The sequence below is a fragment of the Geotrypetes seraphini genome, chromosome 7 (assembly GCF_902459505.1).
Source record: "Geotrypetes seraphini chromosome 7, aGeoSer1.1, whole genome shotgun sequence".
Lineage (NCBI taxonomy): Eukaryota > Metazoa > Chordata > Amphibia > Gymnophiona > Dermophiidae > Geotrypetes > Geotrypetes seraphini.
The window spans coordinates 69029226-69054104 of record NC_047090.1 but is presented as its reverse complement, the minus strand read 5'-3'; the positions used below and the strand labels follow the sequence as shown (position 1 = coordinate 69054104).

Below are 24879 nucleotides of genomic sequence, written 5' to 3'. Positions count from 1 at the left end.
TGCCAGTGATGATATTTGATTATAAACCAGAGGAAGGTAATAAAATGATGCAAATGCCAAGAGGCCGAACCGATAGAGGTTAATTGATTTGGAACATACCATTCTTATGAAACCACAAAGGATAGAAATGCTTGAAAGCATCCAAAATACTGTGTTCTAAAACAATAAAAAAAAATCAACATTTATAATGAAAAAAGGTAAAATTGAACTATTTTATTCGTTCAAAGGCAAGAGGAACAGCAGTGTAAATATGGAGAGTGCTGATAAGAGGGTCATGTGAAAAAAGAAAGGAAAGGGAAAGAGAGAGAAGAGGAAATAGAGAAAGGAAGAGAGAAGAAGAGAAGAGGGAGAGAAGAAAAGAGAATAGAAAGAAAGGGAGAGAACAAAAAGATAAAGAATGATATATTAGAAAATGACTAGAGAGGAGAACAGAGCTAGAACCAATGTGAAGCAAATAAATAAAAATGAGACAATCATAGAACTAAATGCAGAAAAGAGGAAGCTGACAAGGGAAGAAGTGAAAATGAAAAAAAAAGGGGGATGGGCAATTGGAAGGAAAGGGGAGCCCAGAAACTAGCTGAGGAAAATCTGAGGTGAGAATGAGGATATAGATCCTATGGATGAAGCCTGATAGCAGGAGATATGCAGGCCAGATGACTAAGAGGAAAAAGTTGCCGGTGGAAGCTGGGATAGAAAGGCCAGATAACTAAAGGGAGATGGAGAGACCAGAAAGCTAAAGGGAGAAAAAAGCTGGTTTAAAATGTAAACATTAAAAAACGCAATAATCTGAAATAGGTAATAAAAATAAACCCAAGACAAAATTGAAACACAGCTTAAAAAGAAACTTACATGAAATTCAGAATGCAGCAACGCGGTATACATTCTACAATGCCAGTGATCAGAGAAAATGTTGTGGGAAAGATCACCTGATTAAAAAGACTGGCGTAAACATCACAGAACGGCAGAAACTTAAGGGGGACTGGAAAAAGATAGTCAAAACATGCAGAAGAAACAGAAGAAAAAAAGAGGGTGGAGATAAGAGTGAAGGACTGTACGCGCAAGGAAACTAGAAGCAAAAATAAAAATGAAGGCTAGTGGAGGAACAGTACCAAAAAGCCTAAAAACCAATGGATATATACCTTAAAAGAAACACACACATAGGTCCATTCCACCCGACAAAGCTAATTTGCTTTTCAAAAACAGTTCTTTGTTGCCGCAAGAAGATATATAGCCGAGCCACACAATTCTGGATGTTAGGATGGGAAGATCAAGCTCTAGAATGGTTTGGTATAGGTTCTGGATTTTTACAAATGATTCAATCATTGTATAACTCCCCAACTGCAAGATTGTATATTAATAATAATTTATCAGAGTGTTTTAACTTGCGGAGGGGGGTTAGACAAGGCTGTTCATTATCTCCTTTGCTTTTTGATATTGTATTAGAACCCTTGTTATTAGCTATTCAACAAGCAAAGGGGATACAGGGTATTCTTCATACAGATTGGGAATACAAAGTCTCTGCCTATGCAGATGATATACTGCTTTATTTGAGGAATCCAGAAACTTCCATTCCATGCTTGCTTGAATTGATAGAGAAATTTGGAAAATTTTCAGGATATAAGATCAATTGGAGTAAATCAGAAATTCTGCCACTTAATGTGTATTGTACTGAAGGACTATTTGACTAATTTTCCTTTGTATGGAAAGAAGATGGATTAAAATATTTAGGTATTTGGATTAAAAATACACTTGATGACACGGTAAAAGAGAATGAAAAACTTTTATTAAAAAAAGTAACAGAAATGTGTGAGCAATGTAATCCTTTGCATCTTTCTTGGTGGGAGAAGAGTTCAAACTATTAAAATGATGATATTGCCTATGGTTTGTTACCAAATGAGTATGATACCAGTTTTTTTTCATGGGTCCTTTTATAAAAAGTTAAATACAGGGTATTCTTACAAAATTTATTTGGCTGGGTAAAAGGCCTAGAATTGCTTTAGTATCTCTACAAAAATCAATTAGGGAGGGTGGGGTAAATTTCCCAAATTTTTATAGGTATCATCAAGCGTATATTCTATGCCAGGGTATGTATTGGATCCTCCCAGAGCTCATGGAAAATGTCCCAGATTGGTTATATTTGGAATAGTGACTTATGTTCCCTTTACATTTATGTCATGTTCTCAGTATTAAGATGCCTAGATTATATAAAGATAATAGAATATTAATGGACATGTGGAAAACATTACAATATGTCAGTAATTTAACACCTAACCCAATACTAAAATCAACAAATCAATCTATATGGCTTAACTCCAAGATTCAAATTGGCGGATTTAAAGTCGTCTGGAAGCATTGGATTATTGCAGGCATATGGGTTTTAAACAATGTTATTTTAAATAGTAAACTGCTTGATTTTTCATAGTTGCAGCAAAAATATGGTCTTAATAAAACACAAAGTTTTAAATGGTTGCAACTGAAGCAGGCTATTCAAGAGGGGTTCCCTGAATGGAAGAATCTTAATAATCAATATAGTCTGGAATTCTTGTGCTTTCAGGCGGATTTCTTGGGACACCAAGCTGCACAGTGGTATAAATTGATAACAGGGTTTATAAATAAAAAACCAAAGACTGGCCTCAAAGATATTTGGAGCATTGAGATTAAGCATCAAATTTCTGCATCTCAATGGCCACGAATTTGGTCTTGGAGGATGAGGTGTACAGTGTCTGCATCAATGAGACAAACTTGGTTCTTTCTGTTGCATAGAGCATTTTGGACCCCAGTTCGATTACAAAAGTTAGATTGCTCTAAGTCTAATAGATGCTGACATTGTAAACTTGAAGCAGGGACTCTAGATCATTTATTATTCTATTGTCCCTTTATCATGGCCTTTTGGAAATCAATTTGGTCCCAAATTAATTGTTTATTAGAGAATCATGTAACATTATCATTTGATACGATTCTATTCGGTACATCAATGAGAACAAAAAGTCAGATTTCATCAAACAACAATAAACTTTTATTGTTTATGACAGGGGTTGCCATTCAAAATATCACAAGTAATTGGAAAAACTGCAGTTGATTAAATTATACCTTGTGGTGGAATTTGTTATGTCACATTTATAAAATGGAAAGCATAATTGCTATTCAAAAAGGGTATTATAATAAATTTAAAAAGATCTGGGGGCCATTGATGACTTACTGTAATGAGTAGACACCATTTTCTATTGAAAGTATATTTGCAAATGGGGGGGAGGAGGGTGAATTAAAGTTTTACTATAGGTTTAATCAATAGTAAAGAATATTTATATTTTATATTTTTGATTGAATGCTAAAGGAAAGAGTGGGTGGGAAGGGAATAAATTTATTTATTTGATGTTATACTAGAAAGAAATTCAAGTGATGTATTTAATTTTAAATGTTTTATTATTTGTACACTTGTTGTAAGATTAAAAAATGAATAAAGAATTAAAAAAAAAAAAAGGAAACACACAGAGGAGAAACGTATACTGACCAATTGACAGTGTCTAGATATAACTAAAATGTGTATGTTAATAAAGTACCGAAAAGACAAAGGTAAAATGGATACAGATCAAAAGAGGGTATTTGTGGATACGACTTGAAAAAATAAATAGAAAATGTGAGGAATGGGGTTTAGAAAAAACTAGAGAACAGTTTCCCATGGTGTGAATAATAGAAATAGGATGGTGACGTGTTGGTGTGAGAAATACCAATCAGCGGTTAAGGTCCTTAGATCTACAAATCAGAACTTACTGACTGTACCCTCTATCAGGGACCTCTATAATACTAAAAATTCAATTTTTGCAGTAGTCGCACCCTCGCTCTGGAATGCAATGCCACTTTATCTTCGCTGTGAAAATTCTCGTAATAAATTCAAAACAAACCTTAAAACTTTCCTTTTCAAAGATGCCTATCAATAATGCACTTAAGAACCTATTAAAGGGGAAAAATGCTTTTAAGAAGCAACATCCCCATCTCCCTTCTGTTACTTCCTATCCTTCTATCCTTCCTTTTATTTTTATTTACATATTGTAATTAAAACTGTCCTATTCCCCAGTTTCTTTCATTTCTAATAAGTCTAATTTTGTCTTAGTCCTAGTTTTACCACCTCTTTATTTTATTTTAACCAAATTTCTATATTAGATTTTACCAATTTTTAATATTGTAAACCGTCCAAATACATGTGATGGTTGGTATATCAATTGAATATTATATATAGAACCACCAAAATAAACCAAAATGACACTGGAGATAATTCATTTTTTTTTCTTTTTTTCTCTATTTATAAGCAGGAACAAGCCTTAGAATATTGAATATTAGATTTTCATCCATTCAGGGTTCTTTCAAAGAGAAAGACACTTCTTTTCTCTTACTCACATTCACATCACTGGCTTGAACCCATCCTTCCTACCATCTTTTAAACATTAAATATAATTTTATTTCTTCACTGCTTTTCATTAAGATTACTGCTTAATACTATTCACTACTATTTAATACTAGAGAAACTGTATACTTCATTCATAATAAAAGCTAATTAAACCTCACAGTTCATTTCAGAGACTCTAGACCGACAGAAAGTGCACTAGTGCTAAAGTGTACTAGTGCTTAAAGTGCCATTTCATAAAGTGCCATTCCAAAAAGTGCATATGTGCTGTAAACTTTTAAACCTCATAGAGCTTAAAGTACTTAGCTTTGTTCTTATGCTCTTTAAGAACCAGGACTGTTGCTTGCTACTCAGCCATAAATAAACTTGAAACTTGATAACATACCTAAAAATGGCTAATAACAAAGAGAGTATAGGACTGCCGTACGAATTCTATTATATGACAGAAAAATAGCCTCTCAAAAAGCCTCTGGTACAACCATAAAAAAATGAACATGTGAAATATACAAAAAAGGAATGTTTAGTTAGTAAAATCTAAGGATAAAACAGAAAAACCATCGAGAGATGAATGTCGTGAAGGAAACCTAAATATGTATGATCTCTGAAGAAAATCCCCCAGTGCTCACTGATCCCCTTCCACCACACACATATGAGAACAAAAAGGTACATACCTGTCTTTAAAACAGCAGCATCTGGTATGGAGTATCCTTGTAGAGCTGCATTCAGGTGCCTTAAGTAGCCTGGTGGGTGGGCTAATGAACCATAGAGAGGAGAACCCAGGCCCATAGGCCACTCTAACCACTACATTTATGGTGGAGACTATGTGCCCACCAAAACCCCCCCCCCAACCCTACTCTACTGCCATATAGGTGTCATCTGCAGCCATAAGGTCTATTGGGATTATAGACAGGTGGGTATAGTGCAGTGGTCTCAAACCCGCGGCCCACCAGGTACTATTTTGAGGCCCTTGGTATGTTTATTATAATCACAAAAGTAAAATAAAACAGTTTCTTGATCATATGTCTCTTTAGCTATAAATTACAATATTTTTATTAAGACTTAGCCAAAAGAAAAGATTTATAAACTATAAAGAGTTTTACCTCATGCAAAATTGTCATTTTTTTTAAATAAGACATTAACTTTTTTTTTCTGAGGCCTTCAAGTACCTACAAATCCAAAATGAGGCCCTGCAAAGGGTTTGAGTTTGAGACCACTGGTATAGTGGGTTTTGGGGGGCTCACCATAACCTATAAGGGAGTTCTGGTGAGATGTTTATCTGGCACCCTTTTTGTGAAGTTCATGCTCTGTTGCCATGTCTGGGTGGCCAGTCCATAACGGGACTGACCCCTCCCACGTCCAAATGGTCTTGTTCTGACCGTTTGGGTCTTGGATGAAATTTTGTTCAAAAATGTGGTATAAAGATAGACGTCCTGATGGTCTAAGCGTCCCAATGGCCTGGACTTCCAGGCAGTTTTTTTTTGGTTTGTTTTAATCCTCTAGACCAGGGGTGTCGAAGTCCCTCCTCGAGGGCCGGAATCCAGTCGGGTTTTCTGGATTTCCCCAATGAATATGCATTGAAAGCAGTGCATGCAAATAGATCTCATGCAGATTCATTGGGGAAATCCTGAAAACCCGACTGGATTATGGCCCTCGAGGACCGACTTTGACACCTGTGCTCTAGACGTATAGTGGTTTGCCTTTCAAAAATGGGCATTTTCTTATTGCCAACTTTGGACATCCAGTGCCATATATCCAAATCTGACTTGGACATGTGTTTTGAAAATGCTTCTCTATGCCTGCAGCTGCTGGCCCCCTGGTGCTGTGTGCGGCTCTACCTGGCCTAGAGAGCTGTGCTTTATGATGCAGTTCATAGCTGCCCACCTCAGATTGGTGAGTAATTAGCTGCAGGAGCCTACTCCCGTGGCTCTGTAGCAAGAGGAAGCTCTGCTTTTACAGCTGTCTCCCCTGCACCATCATTACGATCACAGTCCTGTTGCTGCTGCAGGAGAGAAGGATCTGAGATCTGACCACTGAATCAGTAAGGCCGATTAAAAACAAACAAACAAACAAAAAAAAACCCACCCCAAAATGAATCGATTCAACCAGAGTGAATCGAGTCGAATAGAGAATCGGGCAGCTGTAATGAGCAGAAGGTTCAGTGGTAGAAATAGAATTTGCCTGTTTACTTGGAAGCTGTGTATCCTGTTAAACAGATTTTGATGTGCTGAACTATATGGTTATGCTTTACTTTTTCAATATTCAGTGTCATATGAATTTCTAATTTTTCATATTCTGGGATATATTCTGTTTTTCTTTCCTTTTCTGAAACTTAAGTGTGTCTGATTTGCAGGTAATGATTTATGAACTTGCTGACTGTGTGCAATCATTTCTTGCCGAGTGCAATAAACCACCATCCAAGTCCTTTCATGATGAAATGTTGCAGAATCTTCAAAAGCAGCAAGAGAAGCAGGCACAGGAAGAACAGCGCCGTGTTCAGGAAATCAAGCAAAAAGAAGAACAAATGGTAAGGAATATCCTATTTCTATCTGTGCTTTCCATTGTTTTTAGGAAATTGAGGTTTATAGTTTGGGGTTGGGAAGACTTTTGTAATACGAGGGGTGTTCACTAATTTATCCGAGTATGAAAGAAAGTAGCAAGCATGTTATGTGACATCTCTCAAGGTTACTCATGCACAGTTGCAGCTCAGTTCGAGTTTAACATTCCAAGAGACAGAATGTTAGGAGAGTCTTTCGTGCAAATCAAGTAAGAAAGTGCAGGGTTTGAAGCACCGTTCAGTGATATAATTTCTCACAAAAGAAGGGAAAAAGCCAAAGGAAATCCATGAATGCATGACTGCAGTTTATGGTGAGTTTGCCCCATTATCCGACAAAATAAAATTTTGGTGCAAGCAGTTTAAGTGGGGCAGAGATTCAACTGAAAATGACCCTCACACTGGACTTTCTCTACTTTCTTGCACATTTCTGTGGAAGCTGCTTCCATAGGATTTACTTTTGTTACACGAATTAAGGTTTTCTGAATAGCTGAAGAAATGGCATCTTGGCAGGTACAGTTTGAAAAATAAGTCATGAAAAGTTAGGCATATCCACGGTTAGTGCAAGATGGGTTCCAAGAATGCTGATGCCATGTCAGAAGACCACGAGGCTCCAGAGCTGTCAGGAGAACTTTGTTATGCTCCGTGAAGACCAAGTGAATTTTTTTCTTTGTTTGGTGACTGGAGGTGTAACTTGGGACTATCACAGAGATCCTGAGTCCTAAATGCAGTGGAAGCACAAGTCATCCCCCATCCCAAAAAAGTTCAAAATAGAAAAATTTGCAGTTAAAGTTATGGCAACTGTCTTCTGGGATGATGAAGGACTTTTGCTTCTGGAGTTCATGCCACACAAAACAACCAAAACCGGGGAGATTTTTACATCACCATGATCGCTTTGTGAGAGTCAATGAAGTAGAAAAGCTGAGGAAAACTCACAGCAGGCGTGCTGCTGCTTAAAGACAATGTGCCGGTGCACATATCGGAATAATCACAGGCTGCCATCTGAGAATGTGGGTTTCAGCAGCTGAACCATCCACCCTACAGTCCTGACCTGGCTCCACGTTCCAAGTTTTGACAAAATCTCTCCGTGGACAGCAATTTTCAAGTGATAAAGATGTCAAGGAAGCTGTAATGTCCTGGTTTGAAGGTCTAACAGAAGAATTCTTTTCAAAGGGATTAAAGTCATTGCAGGAAAAGTGGATGAGGTGTATGGAGCTATCAGGAAACTATGTTGAAAAATAAAGCAACAATATTTTTGAAAACACCTTTCTTTTCTACTGAGGTATATAAATTATTGAATGCCCCTCATAGGTGCATGTGTGTCCAGGAGTTATATATGCACCTGTCCCTTTTTCACTCTGTCTGCTGGCAATAAGGACTGCACTTAAAGATTCTGTAAATATAATTTTAGCTTGGCAACATATAAAGTAGGAAGGTCTATAGATGTAGCAGGGATAACAATACTACCCAAACCAGGTGAAGACACAACACAATTCATTTTATACTGGCCTATATCAGTATTAAGTTTAGATATTAAGACATTTGCTAAGTTATTAGCTAATAGATCCTAAAGTACGTATTGGAGTTGGTTCATGGAAATCAAGTGAGCTTCATGCACCTCTTTGATGCGCCTTTCTTTGGAGGTGCTAGCAGAGAAAATCCGGCAAATGGGGATGTCTTGGGTATTGAAATGGATAGTAAAGCTTTTTAAAAGTCATATTCTATGCAGCTGATTATTATGTATATTAGTGGTCTCAAACTCGCGGCCCGCCAGTACTATTTTGAGGCCCTCGGTATGTTTATCATAATCACAAAAGTAAAATAAAACAGTTTCTTGATCATAAGTCTCTTTAGCTATGAATTACAATATTATAATTAAGGTTTAGCTAAAAGTAAAGATTTATAAACTATAAAGAGTTTTACCTCATGCAAAATTGTCATTTCTTTAATAAGCTGAGGCCCTCCAAGTACCTACAAATCCAAAATGTGGCCCTGTAAAGGGTTTGAGTTTGAGACCACTGATTTATATGGTTGCCCATGTAAGACTGTTCTTATCAATAATTTATTCAGTACTACATTAAACACAAGCGCAACTATTCAAAAAAATAATCACATCAAAATACAGTTACCCCCAAAATTTTGGTGATTTTGTGATGCACTCAGACCCATAACTTTAATGCCACAGATCGGCAGAGGTTACATTGGGACCACCATTGTTACATCATAGTCCCACACTGCCCACATCATGCTCATATAAATAATATCACTGTTTCTAAGTGAATCAAATGTATTTATTTACACAATGTTTCAGTGGCTCCACCACATTCACTGAACTCCTTGACGTCTGTGCATTAACACCCTGTGCACAACATGTATACACACATACAGCTCTGCCAGAGCTCTCCCTGACTCAAGTTGTGCTTAATCCTGCTTCTTCAGGAGGGGACACCCATTGAGTCAGGAGAACCAAATCACTTCATTACCACTAAGAATAAGGAGATGAGGGAATACAAGCTTCTAAGGTATGCAGATTTACCTCATGCATATTCATTGTAGGTTTCCTAAAAAACCTAACTGGGTTGAGAACATTACATTACATTAGAGATTTCTATTCCGCCATTGCCTTGCGGTTCAAGATGGATTAAAAAAGAATTACAAAAAAAATGTATTACATGAAAAAGATATCTGGTAATTTCTAGAGGAGATAAAGAGTAGATGAGGTTGCTTTGGGGAATCGGGAAGGTATTGGGAAGTGGGAAGGAGAACCTCTGCTTTAAAGGAATTGGTGTGGGTATCCAAACCTTAGAAGGGGGTTCACATTGTTTTCCCCCTCCTAATTTCCTTTCATCTGTTCTGCTATATCAAAAAGTTTTTTCTCATGAATAGATTATTTTATATTTTTGCTCAGTTCCTTATTTGTTAAAATAAGGAGTTTAACCAGGAGGAAATCTGTGGGAATATAAGGAATGGGTATAGAAGAGCTGAGCAAGATAGGGTAACGTGAAGGAAGGAGAGCGCATGGTGAACTTTTTAATGAACTTTAGAAGAATTTGATGTTTTTAAGAAAGATTTTCTTCTATCTGAAGCTGAAACATTTTTATTAAGAAAGGTAATAAAGGCAGAGAATTGGGAGAAAAATAAAACCCGTGGAGGAGCATTCTGAAACATAAATGAGAACATAAGAAGTTGCCTCCACTGGGTCAGACCAGAGGTCCATCGCGCCCAGCGGTCCGCTGCTGCGGCGGCCCATCATGTCTATGACCTGTGAAGTGGTTCCTGACCATTTCTCTAACCTACCTCTACTTCTATCTGTACCCCTCAATCCCCTTATCCTTTAGGAACCTATCTAAACCTTCCTTGAACCCCTGTAATGTGCTCTGGCCTATCACAACCTCCGGAAGCGCGTTCCATGTGTCAACCACCCTCTGGGTAAAAAAGATCTTCCTAGCATTTGTTCTAAACCTGTCCCCTCTCAGTTTCTCCGAGTGACCCCTTGTACTTGTGGTTCCCCACAGTCTGAAGAATCTGACCCTGTCTACCTTCTCTATGCCCCTCAGGATTTTGAAGGTTTCTATCATGTCTCCTCTAAGTCTCCGCTTTTCAAGGAGAACAGCCCCAGCATTTTCAACCTGTCAGTGTATGAAAAGTTTTCCATAACTTTTATCAGTTTAGTCGCTCTTCTCTGGACCCCCTCAAGTACTGCCATGTCCTTCTTGATGTACGGCGACCAGTACTGGACACAGTACTCCAGATGTGGACGCACCATTGCACGATACAGCAGAATGATGACTTCCTTCGTCCTGGTTGTGATACCCTTTTTAATGATACCCAGCATTCTGTTTGCTTTCTTTGAGGCTGTTGCACACTGTGCCGATGCTTTCAATGTTGAGTCCACCATCACCCCCAGATCTCTTTCAAGGTTGCTCACCTCTAGCAATGATCCCCCCATTTTGTATCTGAACATCGGGTTCTTTTTCCCTACATGCATAACTTTACATTTCTCTATGTTAAAACTCATTTGCCACTTTTTTGCCCACTCTTCCAGTCTCGTTAGGTCCCTTTGCAGGTCTTCACAGTCTTCCGTGGTTCTAACTGTGCTGCAGAGTTTGGTGTCATCCGCAAATTTAATAATCTCACATTTCGTCCCCGTCTCCAGGTCGTTAATAAATATATTGAACAGGAGCGGTCCCAGCACCGACCCCTGTGGAACTCCGCTCGTGACCCATTGCCAGTCTGAGTAATGGCCCTTTACTCCAACTCTCTGTTTCCTGCCTGCCAGCCAGTGTTTGATCCATAGATGGACATCCCCCTGCACCCCGTGGCACCACAGCTTCTTAAGCAGTCGTTCGTGAGGTACCTTGTCGAAGGCTTTTTGGAAGTCAAGGTAAATGATGTCTATGGATTCCCCTTTATCCATCTGGCTGTTTATTCCCTCAAAGAAGTACAGCAAGTTCGTGAGGCACGACCTTCCTTTGCAGAAGCCGTGCTGGCTCGCCTTCAGTTGTCCATTGTTTTCTATGTGTTCGCAGATTGTGTCCTTAACCAGTGCTTCCATCATCTTTCCCGGAACCAAGGTCAAGCTCACTGGCCTGTAGTTTCCCGGGTCACCCCTTGATCCCTTCTTAAAGATGGGCGTGACATTTGCTATTTTCCAGTCCTCTGGGATCTCCCCAGTTTTTAAGGATAGGTTACATATTTGGCGAAGTGTTTCTGCTATTTCGTTTCTCAGTTCTTTTAGTACCCTTGGGTGGATGCCGTCCGGGCCTGGTGATTTGTCGCTCTTCAGTCTGTCTAACTGTCTGAGGACATCCTCTTTGCTTACCTCTAGTTGGACCAGTTTTTCGTCATGGTCTTCGTTTGTGATCTCCTCGGGTTCTGGGATATTGGATGTGTCCTCTCTTGTGAAGACCGACGAGAAGAACTTGTTTAACCTGTCAGCTATCTCTTTTTCCTCCTTTATCACTCCCTTCCTGTCTCCATCGTCTAATAGTCCCACTTGCTCCCTGGCTGGTTGTTTCCCCTTCACATACCTGAAGAATGGTTTGAAGTTTCTTGCTTCACCCGCCAGTCTCTCCTCATATTCTCTTTTTGTTTTCCTAACCACTCGGTGACAGTCTTTTTGGTGCCTTTTGTGCTCCTTCTGGTTGTCCTTTGTTTGGTCCTTTTTCCATTTTCTGAATGATGTTTTCTTGTCACTTATCGCCTTTTTCACTGCATTTGTTATCCACGCTGGGTTTTTGGTTCGATTCTTTTTGCACCCTTTCTTAAACCTGGGGACGTACAGGTTTTGTGCTTCGTGCACTGTGCCCTTGAGTAGGGCCCAGGCTTCCTCAATGGTCTCCATCTTCCCTGAGCTGTTGCTGAGCTTTTTTCCCACCTTTTTCCTCATGGCCTCGTAATTCCCTTTTCTGAAATTGAGTGCTGTCGTTGTGGTTTTTTCACCTTTGATGTTTCTATTTCTAGCTTGCACTGGATCATGTTGTGATCGCTGTTTCCTAGTGGTGCTAGTACTACCACCTCCTTTGCAGGTCCCCCTAGCCCATTGAGGATTAGGTCAAGAGTGGCATCTCCTCGTGTTGGTTCCGTGACCAGCTGTTCCATGAAACAGTCCCTCACCGCCTCCAGGAATTTTGTTTCTCTCGTGCAATTTGAGTGTCCAATGCTCCAGTCTATTCCAGGGTAGTTGAAATCCTCCCATCACCACCACACTTCCGCTTTTGCATACCTGCCTCAATTCAGCCTCCAGGTCCTGGTCGTTTGCTTCCGGTTGTCCTGTTGGACGATAGTACAGTCCCAATTTTATGTCTGCTCCATTTCCTCCTGTCAGCTTAACCCATAGTGATTCCAAGCCGTCCGCCCCTACTGTTGTTTCCATCCTGGTTGAAGGAATGGAGTCCTTTATATATAGCGCTATTCCTCCACCCTTCTTGTGTGTCCTGTCCCTCCTATAGAGTTTGTACCCTGGTAGGACCACATCCCATTTGTTGTCTTCGGACCACCATGTTTCTGTGACTCCAATTATGTCTAGGTCCTCCTTACTGGCTATAACTTCTAGCTCTCCCATTTTGGTTCTTAGGCTCCTAGCATTAGTGTATAGGCAATATAAGTCCCTGTTATTTACCTTCTCTGTTGGTTTTCCTCGTGGTTTGGTGCTCCTGCCGATCCCTTCATGGGCTGCCAGCCCCCGAGCCTCGTTCCGTTCATCCTCCTCCTGTGGTGCATCTGTTTTGTCCTCATCCCCCTCCTGTGGTGTGACTATCTGGTCCTCCTCCTGTGGTGCGTCTGTTTTGTCCTCATCCCCCTCCTGTGGTGTGACTATCTGGTCCTCAGCCTGCTTCCCCATTTTTGGATGTCCCTCTGGCTCCAGCTGTTTCCTACTTTTCCCGTTCTTTAGTATCATTAGTTCCTTGGGCCCCTGCATTGCGTCTTTGGTTTTTTTTTCAAAAAATGTCCACTCAGTCTCGAGCTCTCTATCGCTTTTTCCCAGTTCAGTATCCTTGTTTGATACTCTAGTCCGATGTGTCGATGTCAGATCGACTATCGGCTTTCCCCTTCTCCTCAGTTTAAAGCCATGTCTATGCTGCTCTGGACGTTGCATGCTAGCATCCTCGCCCCAGCCGTGCTCAGGTGCAGTCCGTCCCTCCTGTAGAGCTTGTTCTTCCCCAAAAAAGTTGTCCAGTTCCGTACAAAGTGGAAACCCTCCTCTTCGCACCATCTCCTCAGCCAACCGTTTATTGCTTGCAGCTCGGTCTGCCTCCTTGCATCCGCCCTCGGTACTGGCAGGATCTCTGAGAAGGCTATCTTCTTTGTCCTCAGCTTCAGTTTCCTCCCCAGGATCTTAAACTGCTCAGTCAGTGTAGTCCTGTTGTAGTCCCTTCTACTGACGTCGTTGGTTCCAACGAAGGAAGGGATTGTTATTCAAGCGCTATATAACATAAGAATAGCTATTCTAGGTCAGACCAGTGGTCCATCTAGCCCAGTATCCTGTTTCCACAGTGGCCAATCTAGGTCACAAGTATCTGGCAAAAACCCAAATAGTAGCAATATTCCATGTTACCAATCCCAGGACAAGCACTGACTTCAACATGTTCCAGAGATTAACTTATTCTCTGAATGAAATAATATTTCCTCCTATTGGTTTTAAAATTATTTCCTTTGTAATTTTTGATGGAGCAAAAAAATCGATTCACTTGTACCCATTCTATATCATTCAGGATTTTGTAGACTTCAGCAGACCTGAACGGTCCATGCAGTCTGCCCATAAGTTATTCTCATTAAAAATACATGATTAAATTAACTCGTCTCTTCTTTGATATCTCCCCTCAGCAATTTCTTTCCAAGGTGAAAAGCCTTATCCTCTTTCGTCTTTCTTCATATTAGAGGTGTTCCATCTCCGTCATCTTTGAACCTGCTGTATTTTTTTAAGATACGGTAACCAGAATTGAATGCAAATCTCAAGATGAGGTCGTACTATGGGGCGAGAACAGAGGCATTGTAATATTCTTAGTCTTATTTACCATCCCTTTTCTAATAATTTCTAGCATCTTATTAGCTTTCTTTGGCCACTGCCGCACATTGAACGGAAGGTTTCAGCGTGTTGTCTATGATGACACCTAGATCTTTTTTTGTGGCGCTGTCTTCTAAGGTGGACCCTAGCATCAGGTAACTGATTTGGATTATTCTTCCCAATGTGCATCACTCTCTGCATTTGTCTACATTAAATTTTATCTGTCATTTGGATGCCCAGTCTTCCAATTTCCTAAGGACTGCCTGCAGTTTTTCAATCTGCATGCATTTTAACAACTTTTAACAGCTTAGTATAATCTGCAAATCTAATCACCTCATTCATCGTTCCAATTTCCAGATCATTTATAAATATGTTAAATAACACTGGTCCCGGTACAAATTCCTGTGGCACTCCACCATTTACCCTCCTCCATTGAGAAAGATAGCAATTTAACCCTACCCTCTGTTTTCAGTCCAATAAACAATTCCTAATCCACAGCAAAAACATTGCCTCCTATCCCATGACTCTAATTTTCTCATGAGCCTTTCATGAGGAGCATTGTTGAAAGTTTTCAGAAAAATCTAAATATACTATGTCATCCGGCTTTCCTTTACATGTTTATCTACACCTTCAAAGAAATACAGCAAATTTTTGAGGTAAGACCTCCCTTAGCTGAACTCATTTTGTATTTGTTTCAACACCCACCCTCACCCCCACCCCCACAAGCCAAATGGGGAGAAACCAATACAGTACAAAAGTTTGTATATCATCTCTATCCATAGCTCTAAGTAGTTTACCATAAGCAGTCAAATAAACCACAGTTTTACACAGTAAAATCAAAATATTCTAAAAATAAGCAAGATTTTAGCAATTCAAGAAAAGACAAATAATTAATTTTACTTTGAATATGAAAAGGCAAAGAACTCTAGAGATTAGGAGTCACTGTTTTGAAAAATGTTTTGTGATGAAGCCAACCGAATCAAACAGGCTCTTGAAATCTTGATCTTATTTATGAATTGAGAGACTAGAAGTGGATTGCATGACTAGAAACCAAAGTATTTTTCAACTTCAATATTGTGATCGTATCATTTGGGCAATTTTTATATAAAAGTTAAAAATAAAATATAAAATTTTACATTGGCTACGAGTAGAAGCATGGAGAATGTCTGCAATAAAGGTGTTGCTCGTTTACAATTAGACCTATATTATCTTAGCTGTTATATTTTGTAATTTTGGCAACCTTGTTGAGTTTTTGTAGAATTTCCCAAATATATAGAATTATAATAATCTAAGTGGACAAACAAACAAGTACAAAAATGTTTCTGTAGGTCTAAAATTAAAAAAAGAAAAATCTAATCTGGTGAAGAAAATGCAAATTTTTGGAATACTGAAAATAAAACCCAAATTGCATACTTGAATCCTACCTTCCAAGGTGTTTGTTAATATCCTCAAGCTATATTTGAAAAGGAATGATTACATCATCCAAATGTAATCTGTTTTAGGTGGAGAGATGGTTTGTTCCTACCCAAAGCAGATAACTGTCCAAGTGCAAATACAGTAAGATGAAAACTGAAAGAATATTGTCGTAAAGATTTAGCATAGCCTGGGAGGTGGGAGCAAGATGGTGGTTCAGTGAGAGGACACTTTGACCAGCGTCGGATACCGCTGAAGAACAGCATGATAAAGAGGAAAGGGAAGCCGCGTTTGTACCCAGCCGAACCGGCTCCCTCCCTGGTGTCGATACAACAGATGCTGGAGAGCTTTCTCTTACCGGTTAAGCTCAAAGAAAGTCCTCGGGGAGAAGGCGAGCAGTAGACAGGGGATTTCGCCCGCAGTGTGGCAGAAGCCACGCTGAGCACCGAGGACTGCAAGACTCCACTCCAACCCAGAAGTGAAGCAGTGAAGTCGATGGGAAGCCCCGCGAATACCAGAGAGGTTGCTGACGGAAGCTTCGTTGCTGGGTCATCGTTCGCTTCTTCTCTGTCCCAAAAGGTGACACAACCAGCCGGGGAAATCTGTGAAGGAGCAGCAGGAGGATGGTCGGCGGGATTGTTCCACAAAGTCAGACTATGCAGCAGCCAACACTATAGAAGCTGGAGTAAAGAGCTCCACCAAGTTGAAGAAAAGACTGGAGAAAATAACTTTGGAAGAGGTATGGGAGGCTGTTACGGTTATGGAGGAAAAATTGACTAAACGCTTAGATAAGGTTTTCCAACTCCCAGAGGTGGTACAAACTTATACTAAACAAATGGGGGACTTTACAGTAAAGATGGACTCCTAAGTAAAGGAATTTGGTGAAACCATAGAAGAAATTTAAAAAAGTTCAAACAGCTTTGGTAAAGGATAATCTGAATATTCACCAGAGAATGGAAAGACTTGAAAATTATGAGAGACGTTTGAATTTAAGGTTTCTGAATTTTCCATAGTCTCCTATTTTATAACCAATTGAGATGTTAAAAGAAATATTTCAGAGAGGTCTTGAAAATTCCTGCTGAATCTATGCCCCTGATAACAAAAGCATATTATATTTCCTTGGGTAGTCCACTGAAAAAATCAATTCCATTGCAGAACCAGCAGGCCAGTTTAGATATTACTGGCTTACTGGAGAGTTCTGATATGATTTCAAATACAGCAACCCTTATTGCTACGTTTTTTTGAATTATTTCCTGTCTTTTCAATATCTTTTTTTTTTTTTTTTTAAGTTTTATTAGGATTTTATATACCGCCTATAAAGGTTATCTAAGCGGTTTTACAATCAGGTACTCAAGTATTTCCCTATCTATCCCGGTGGACTCTCAATCTATCTATCTTGCCTCAGTTCTCAAATTTCCTTCATAATAAGGTTTAATAGAGTTACTAAGGGCTCCTTTTATTAAGGTGCGCTAGCGTTTTTAGCGCACGCAGGATTTTAGCGTGTACTAAACCCACGCTACGCTTCTAGAACTAACGCCAGTTCAATGCTGGCGTTAAGGTCTAGCGCGCATGGCAATTTAGCACGTGCTATTCCGCGCGTTAAGGCCCTAACGCACCTTTGTAAAAGGAGCCCCAAATGTTAAATTTGGTGGATATTGATTATTACTATAATTCCTTTCAATTGTAATTCTATTTCTTTGTCAAGATATATGCTTGTAAAGATTTAAAATTTTGATTAAAAAAAAAAAGATTTAGCATATAGGTAGATACAGGGCATACAATCTGAACATCATCTTCATAGATGCAGTAAGAAAGATCTAAAAATTTGAGCTCTGAGCCAAATGAACTAAAAAAAGTTGAACAAGTTAGGGAGATAAAGGTGAGTCTTGAAGAACTCCACATCTAAAACTCCAGGTAGAAGAAATTTCAGCTTGTCTTTTAACTGTGTAACTGCAGGTTAAAAACGCAGCAGATCAAGATGACGTAGAACCAGTGATTTCCCACTGATTCATAGTAACATAGTAACATAGTAGATGACGGCAGATAAAGACCCGAATGGTCCATCCAGTCTGCCCAATCTGATTCAATTTAAATTATTATTATTATTTTTTTTCTTCTTAGCTATTTCTGGGCAAGAATCCAAAGCTTTACCCGGTACTGTGCTTGGGTTCCAACTGCCGAAATCTCTGTTAAGACTTACTCCAGCCCATCTACACCCTCCCAGCCATTGAAGCCCTCCCCTGCCCATCCTCCTCCAAACAGCCATGCACAGACACAGACCGTACAAGTCTGCCCAGTAACTGGCCTAGTTCAATCTTTAATATTATTTTCTGATTCTAAATCTTCTGTGTTCATCCCACGCTTCTTTGAACTCAGTCACAGTTTTACTCTCCACCACCTCTCTCGGGAGCGCATTCCAGGCATCCACCACCCTCTCCGTAAAGTAGAATTTCCTAACATTGCCCCTGAATCTACCACCCCTCAACCTCAAATTATGTCCTCTGGTTTTACCATTTTCCTTTCTCTGGAAAAGATTTTGTTCTACGTTAATACCCTTTAAGTATTTGAACGTCTGAATCATATCTCCCCTGTCTCTCCTTTCCTCTAGGGCAGTGTTTTTCAACCTTTTTTGGGCAAAGGCACACTTGTTTCATGAAAAAAATCACGAGGCACACCACCATTAGAAAATGTTAAAAAATTTAACTCTGTGCCTATATTGACTATATATAAAGTAATTCTCTTGAATAGGAATCAAATAAACACAAAGAAAGTATTTTATAATACTGCCACCGCCACTGGGGAATAGGCTGCCACTGCCGCCATCGGGAACAGGCCGGCACCGAGTTCTCCCTGCTTCTCTTCCCCGCGGGGCCGACCAACTCTCGCCATCCGTCGTCAATTCTAACGTCGGAGAGGACGTTCTAGGCCAGCCAGGCAGCGATTGGCTGGCCCAGAACGTCCTCTCCGACGTCAGAATTGACGCGAGTGGTGAGAGTTGGCCGGCCCCACAGGGAAAAACAGGGAGAACTTGGCGCCGGCCTGTTCCCGATGGCGGCGGTGGCACTCAAGTGGCTAAAGAGCTGCAGTTTGCCGGCCTAAGGACAACACTGGAGGGTGGCCAGCTGTGCACCCCCTTGGGATGTAAACCCGGGGTGGGGCAGACCGCCCCCTCCCCACCCTGGTATGCCACTATCTGTACCTCACTCCCTCCCTATGACCAAAAATTCTCCTTTCTTCTATTCCCCGTGTACACAACCATCTCTTTCCCTCCCTTCCTCTCTCCAAAGTCCATGCCTTCTGTGTCCAAACACTCATTCCCTCCCCCACCTCAGCATCTCTTTCCCTCCCTTCCTCTCTCCCAAGTCCATTTCTTCTGTGTCCAAAACGCATTCCCTCCCCCACCTCAGCATCTCTTTCCCTCCCTTCCTCTCTCCCAAGTCCATTTCTTCTGTGTCCAAAACGCATTCCCTCCCCCACCTCAGCATCTCTTTCCCTCCCTTCCTCTCTCCCAAGTCCATTTCTTCTGTGTCCAAAAACGCATTCCCTCCCCCACCTCAGCACCTCTTTCCCTCCCTTCCTCTCTCCCAAGTTCATGCCTTCTGTGTCCAAAAACCCATTCCCTCCCCCACCTCAGCATCTCTTTCCCTCCCTTCCTCTCTCCCAAGTTCATGCCTTGTGTCCAAAACGCACTCCCTCCCCCCTTTTGTGTTCCGTGTTTGCCTCCCAGCCCATTTTTGCAACTTTCTCAGCAAAACGAAACTCAAGCCGCGAGGCTTGTCTTCTGCTTCCTGCCTGCCCTGCCACGCACAAATAGCCGAACGGAAGTATTCTCCGACGTCAGCGCTGACGTCGGAGGGCAGGCTTTGCTTAAGCCCGCCCTCCGACGTCAGCGCTGACATCGGGGAACGCTAGCGATCGGCTATATGTTAGCTGCAGGGCAGGCAGGAACAGAAGACGAGCCTCGCGGCTCGAGATGTATTGAACTCCGCGGGTCCCCCGTCCAGCTCTCTCCTGTCCACGTGGGGCGGACCGCCCCTCTCCCTAGACTGGTGGTACTGCCCTTATGGCAGCCCTGACCGTACGGCACACCAGGCAACATCTCGCGGCACACTAGTGTGCCGCGGAACAGCGGTTGAAAAACACTGCTCTAGGGTATACATATTCAGGGCTTCCAGTCTCTCCTCATACGTCTTCTGGCGCAAGCCTCCTATCATTTTCGTCGCCCTCCTCTGGACCGCCTCAAGTCTTTTACGTCTTTCGCCAGATACGGTCTCCAAAACTGAACACAATACTCCAAGTGGGGCCTCACCAATGACCTGTACAGGGGCATCAACACCTTCTTCCTTCTACTGACTACGCCTCTCTTTATACAGCCCAGAATCCTTCTGGCAGCAGCCACTGCCTTGTCACACTGTTTTTTCGCCTTTAGATCTTCGGACACTATCACCCCAAGGTCCCTCTCCCCGTCCGTGCATATCAGCTTCTCTCCTCCCAGCATATACGGTTCCTTCCTATTATTAATCCCCAAATGCATTACTCTGCATTTCTTTGCATTGAATTTTAGTTGCCAGGCATTAGACCATTCCTCTAACTTTTGCAGATCCTTTTTCATATTTTCCACTCCCTCTTCGGTGTCTACTCTGTTACAAATCTTGGTATTATCTGCAAAAAGGCACACTTTCCAACTTTTGTAACAGTAACTGGTGATTGACTTGCCAAATTCGAGGCTAATGGGCCTAAGTTCGCTAACTGAGTTGATTAGAAAAATAGGATTGAACTATAGCAAATATGTCACATGAATCATTGGTCTCTGCATTTATCCTTTTGGTAGTATTGGTTTTTTTGCTTCCATAATTTTTTATATTAAATATACACCTCTTGTGCATATAAATATCTAGCATACCATGTGTAAATGGACACTTACTTGTCAAAATGCCAGCACTGTTCAGTAAATTCAATGAAGTGTATTGTAAGGAAGGTTGTATACATTGATGAAAGTTAGGCGGAGCTCTCAGTTGCATTGATAGATAGAAACATGCTTAACTAAAAATATTTTACAAAGTGTCCATGCTTAGGGCAGCTCTATAGCTGGTATAACTCTCCATGAATAAACATCAGGTTTGCTGATATTGTGTTATGCTAGTATTCTATAACAGAAACTGGTTCTCTTATCGTGCATCTTTGGAGACCCTAAGTAGAGGTGCCCAGTTATAGAATTGTCCTTCTTATGTCCAAATGGAAATGTATAAAACTGGATCCTGATGATGATGAGGAAAAAGAGTCAAATATCATCAGAGAACAATAAGCTTTTATTAGTTATGACAGGGGTTGCCATCCAACATATAACCAACAATTGGAAAAATCACAGTAACTTTAGTTACACATTTTGGTGGAATTCTTTATGCCATATATTTAAAATGGAACGAGCAATAGCAATACAAAGAGGGACATATACTAACTTTATAAAAATATGGGGGCCATTGACAAAATATTGTGGTGAATAGTCATCAATTCTTCTCTTCTCCTTTTCTTATTCTTTTTTAGCACACTAAAGGGGGGAGGGAATTGGGAATAATTTTACATAATATGTTTTAATATGTTATATAATATGTGTATATTCCTATTAAAATGTTATAAAGGATGGGGGTAGGGGGGGTTATTGCATCACTAGATTTTATGTGGTAGGTATTAATGTGCTATTGTGCAACAATTTGTATAATATATTCTTCTGTGCACTTGCTGTTCAATTTGAAAACGAATAAAGAATTATTAAAACTGGATCCTGAATTCCCAAGCTTTCTATCTGTAGCTCAATTTCTTTGTATTCCACAAACAGCTTTACTTTATGTGTGTCATAGCACTACCAACCCCTAAATAATTTCAGCAACATTTATTTCAGAAATGGGAAATCTTGAATGAGATTCATAAAAGGGAAGAGGAAAAAAGAGAAGAAAGAAAAAAGAAAGAGATGGCTAAACAGGTAAAAGGATTGGATCCATGTATGTAGTTATTAGCTGATCATTTGGCTTTGTGACCTCTTTGTGAAATGGTCTTCTGATCATTACAATTTGCAAAACATGGGTTAATATATGGCACTTTAAATATTTCACAGAAGGAAAGCATTTTAGAATTTTTAAAAAATATATTTATTTAAGATTTAGAATTTAGTTCATGCTTTTTCAGGAGTAATTCAAGGTAAGTCACATTTGGGTACAGTAGCATTTCTTATCAGTTGGAGGGCTTATAGCATATCTCGCAAACTTTCCAGCTGGCGGCACACTAAATCCTGTATTAGTATTTGTGACAAAAATGTTGATTTTCTTTTGTACCCTCAAAGAACTCTCTTAAGTAGCTAGAAAATAAATACCTACAGTTACAATTTGTTTATTCTATATTTGGATCAACCAAGGCATAGATAAATAGTAACTAGTTCAGTGGCAGAGAGCTGGTTCATTCCAAAAATTCTTTATCCATTCTCTAAACTGCTAGCACCATTTGACAGTGATTCATTTTCCCAGGAATGGCTGGAGAGTGTCAATTTTTCAAACCAGGAGGATTTACCTTGTGCTGGATTGAAGGCCTATGCTATTGTCGGTGGAACCTCTGAAAACAATGGAGACAGACATCGAACAAATTCCACAGGACGCTCCAGGTGTGACATTGTTCTTTTTGTACTTTGGGGAAATTCACATTAAGATCAAGAAAGAATATTGTATAAGAAGCTACTCAACTAAGTATAAATACGCCTTTATATTTGCATGCTTTTAACCAACACCATGAGTAGTGCAATGGTAGCATACTGGATTTTTCAAGGCACAGGAAAACAAAGCTACAAGAAACAAAAGAGAACAAGTAGGTTTTGAGCCTGTTTTGAAAATACAGATGAGAAGACAAAAGCAAATATTCAAATTGTGATTATTCTAGAGAACTGAAATAGCCAATGAGAAGGTGTGGATTCAGATGTGGGAGTCTGGAGAGCGAATGAAGGAGTTGGATGCTGTTTTCATTATAGGGTGATGAAACTTTTTATGGAGGCAGAAGGAAAGTGAAGTAAAACTAGACAGTTAAAAAGTGTAAAGTAAAATGTGAGACCTATTTTAAATTTGTTAGCTTCTGAAATGGGAGTCCATGCAAAGAATGAAAGAGGACTTACATAAGACATTTTTCTGTTACGTCCATTCTGGATTCAGTACGCTAGGTATTCAATCCCTTCCCACAATCCGGGAGTTGCAGAAATCCAGACACTTTTCTGAGTACATGCTCCTCCAACCATAGAGAGAGTTAGAGCCCCCTGCAGTTTTCAGTTTCTTCAAGCAATCCATGCAGGAGTCTTTTAAATATGCTCTGCATCTTTTCTTATTTTTTTTGCTTAAAAGTTGTTTTTTTTTTTCGGTGGTTTAAGTGCTTTGAGAGCCTGTGCAGCTTCCTCTGCCAGAGGAAAGGATGCAGTCCCATGGAATCTGTGGAGCAAGCTTCTCAGATTCGGGGTTTATTCTCCTGGGAGTTCGCTTGCCCTCTGATCCTGTCAGTGATTTAAGCAAAGCCTGTATGTGTCCTGAGTAAAAATTTCCCTCTGAGTTTCAGGGTGAAGGCTGCATTTCTCGCCCTGGGTCATGTGGAGAGTTTCCGTGGGCGCGGAGGTTATATTCAATATCCAACTGGCAATCTGAAAATCTTCTAAGTTTAGTCATTTGGAGCAGTTTCTGAGGCAGAAAATCATTTTCCTCCATTCAGCTGCAGTGTAACAGGGCAGGCAGGCTGGCAGGCACTTCACAGACTGTAAGTACACGTTTCAAGTTTATACATGGCTTGATATACCTACCATCACAAGTATCTGGACGGTTTACAATATTAAAAGTTAAAAAGGTCTAATATTATTTGTGATTTGGGTGGGGTAAAATAAAAAGAGGGTAAACCTAAAACTATTATTTCCTATGGGAGCTTCAGGGGTGGTCTTTGGGACTCTGTAAAATGTATTTTATCCCAGGACAAGCAGGCATGATATTCTCACATGTGGGTGACGTCATCTACGGAGCCCCAGCGCGGACAGCTTTTCAAGCAAACTTGATTGAAGTTTCAAGTTTGCTATGCTGCACCACGCATGTGCATGCCTTCTTGCCCACTAGAGGGCGCATCCCCACCTCGTGGTCCTCAGTTCAGTTTTTTCCACGGAGCCAGAAGCCCTGTGGAATTTGTGCTCTCTTCGATTTTGCCTTCTAACACCGCGGCTGAGTGTTTCTTTCTCGGTCGCTGTGCTTAATTTGGTTTTTTTTTTTATTTGTTTGTGTATCAGTTTTTGTTAAAAAAAAAAAAAAAAAAAGATTTTCCGTTCGGCTCCGGGGGCTCCCGGTAACCGCGGCCACGGGACCTCGTTCGTTCCCGGCCGTTTTTTGTGTCCATGTCCCGTCCCTTGACGAGCTTTAAAAAGTGCACCCGGTGTGATCGGCTCCTTTCGATCACCGATCCCCACCGGTGGTGCTTACTTTGTCTGGGTCCTGAGCACCCGACCGACTCCTGCACTCGGTGCTCTACTTTTCAGCCGAGGGCTCTCTGCCGCCGTCGCGCTCGTATGGCGGAGCTCTTTGCTGTGGACCCCACGGCGGGGAAGGCCTCGACATCGGCCTCGGCTTCGGCCCCGGCCTTGACCTCGGCCTCGACTCCCTCGACCTCGCCTCGATAGCCCGCTTCGTCGAAGCCTGTGTCCTCGACCCCGAAGTCGACGAAGGGTAAGTCCTCACTTCCTTCTTCTGTTCCAGCCTCGAAGAAGCCATCCTCGGGCTCATCGACGGGGGTGGGTGGGTCGTCCTCGGCCCCGCCCTGAGCGTCGAAGTCGGGTGCCCCGCGGGAATACTCGAGACCGAGGTCGCCCTCGAGGGAGCACCCGCCGGCCCAGGATCTGCCGGCTATGATGGGGGTTCCCGTCTTTCAGGACTTACTCTGTGCGCTCATTGCCTCGGAGCTGTCCGGTGCCCTCGCGCACCTCCAGCCAACTTCGGCCTCGTCTGC

The 24879-nt window shown here is 41.0% G+C and overlaps 1 protein-coding gene across 1 annotated transcript in view; it reads left to right on the top strand.

The window, feature by feature from the left end:
- Window positions 1-24879, top strand: part of EIF2AK4 (eukaryotic translation initiation factor 2 alpha kinase 4) — a 271684-nt gene that overhangs the window by 5791 nt on the left and 241014 nt on the right. Inside the window, exons 4-6 of the mRNA XM_033953235.1 lie at window positions 6753-6926; window positions 21773-21853; window positions 22392-22525. Coding sequence (XP_033809126.1) covers window positions 6753-6926; window positions 21773-21853; window positions 22392-22525 — 389 coding nt within the window. The remainder of the gene's footprint in view (window positions 1-6752; window positions 6927-21772; window positions 21854-22391; window positions 22526-24879) is intronic.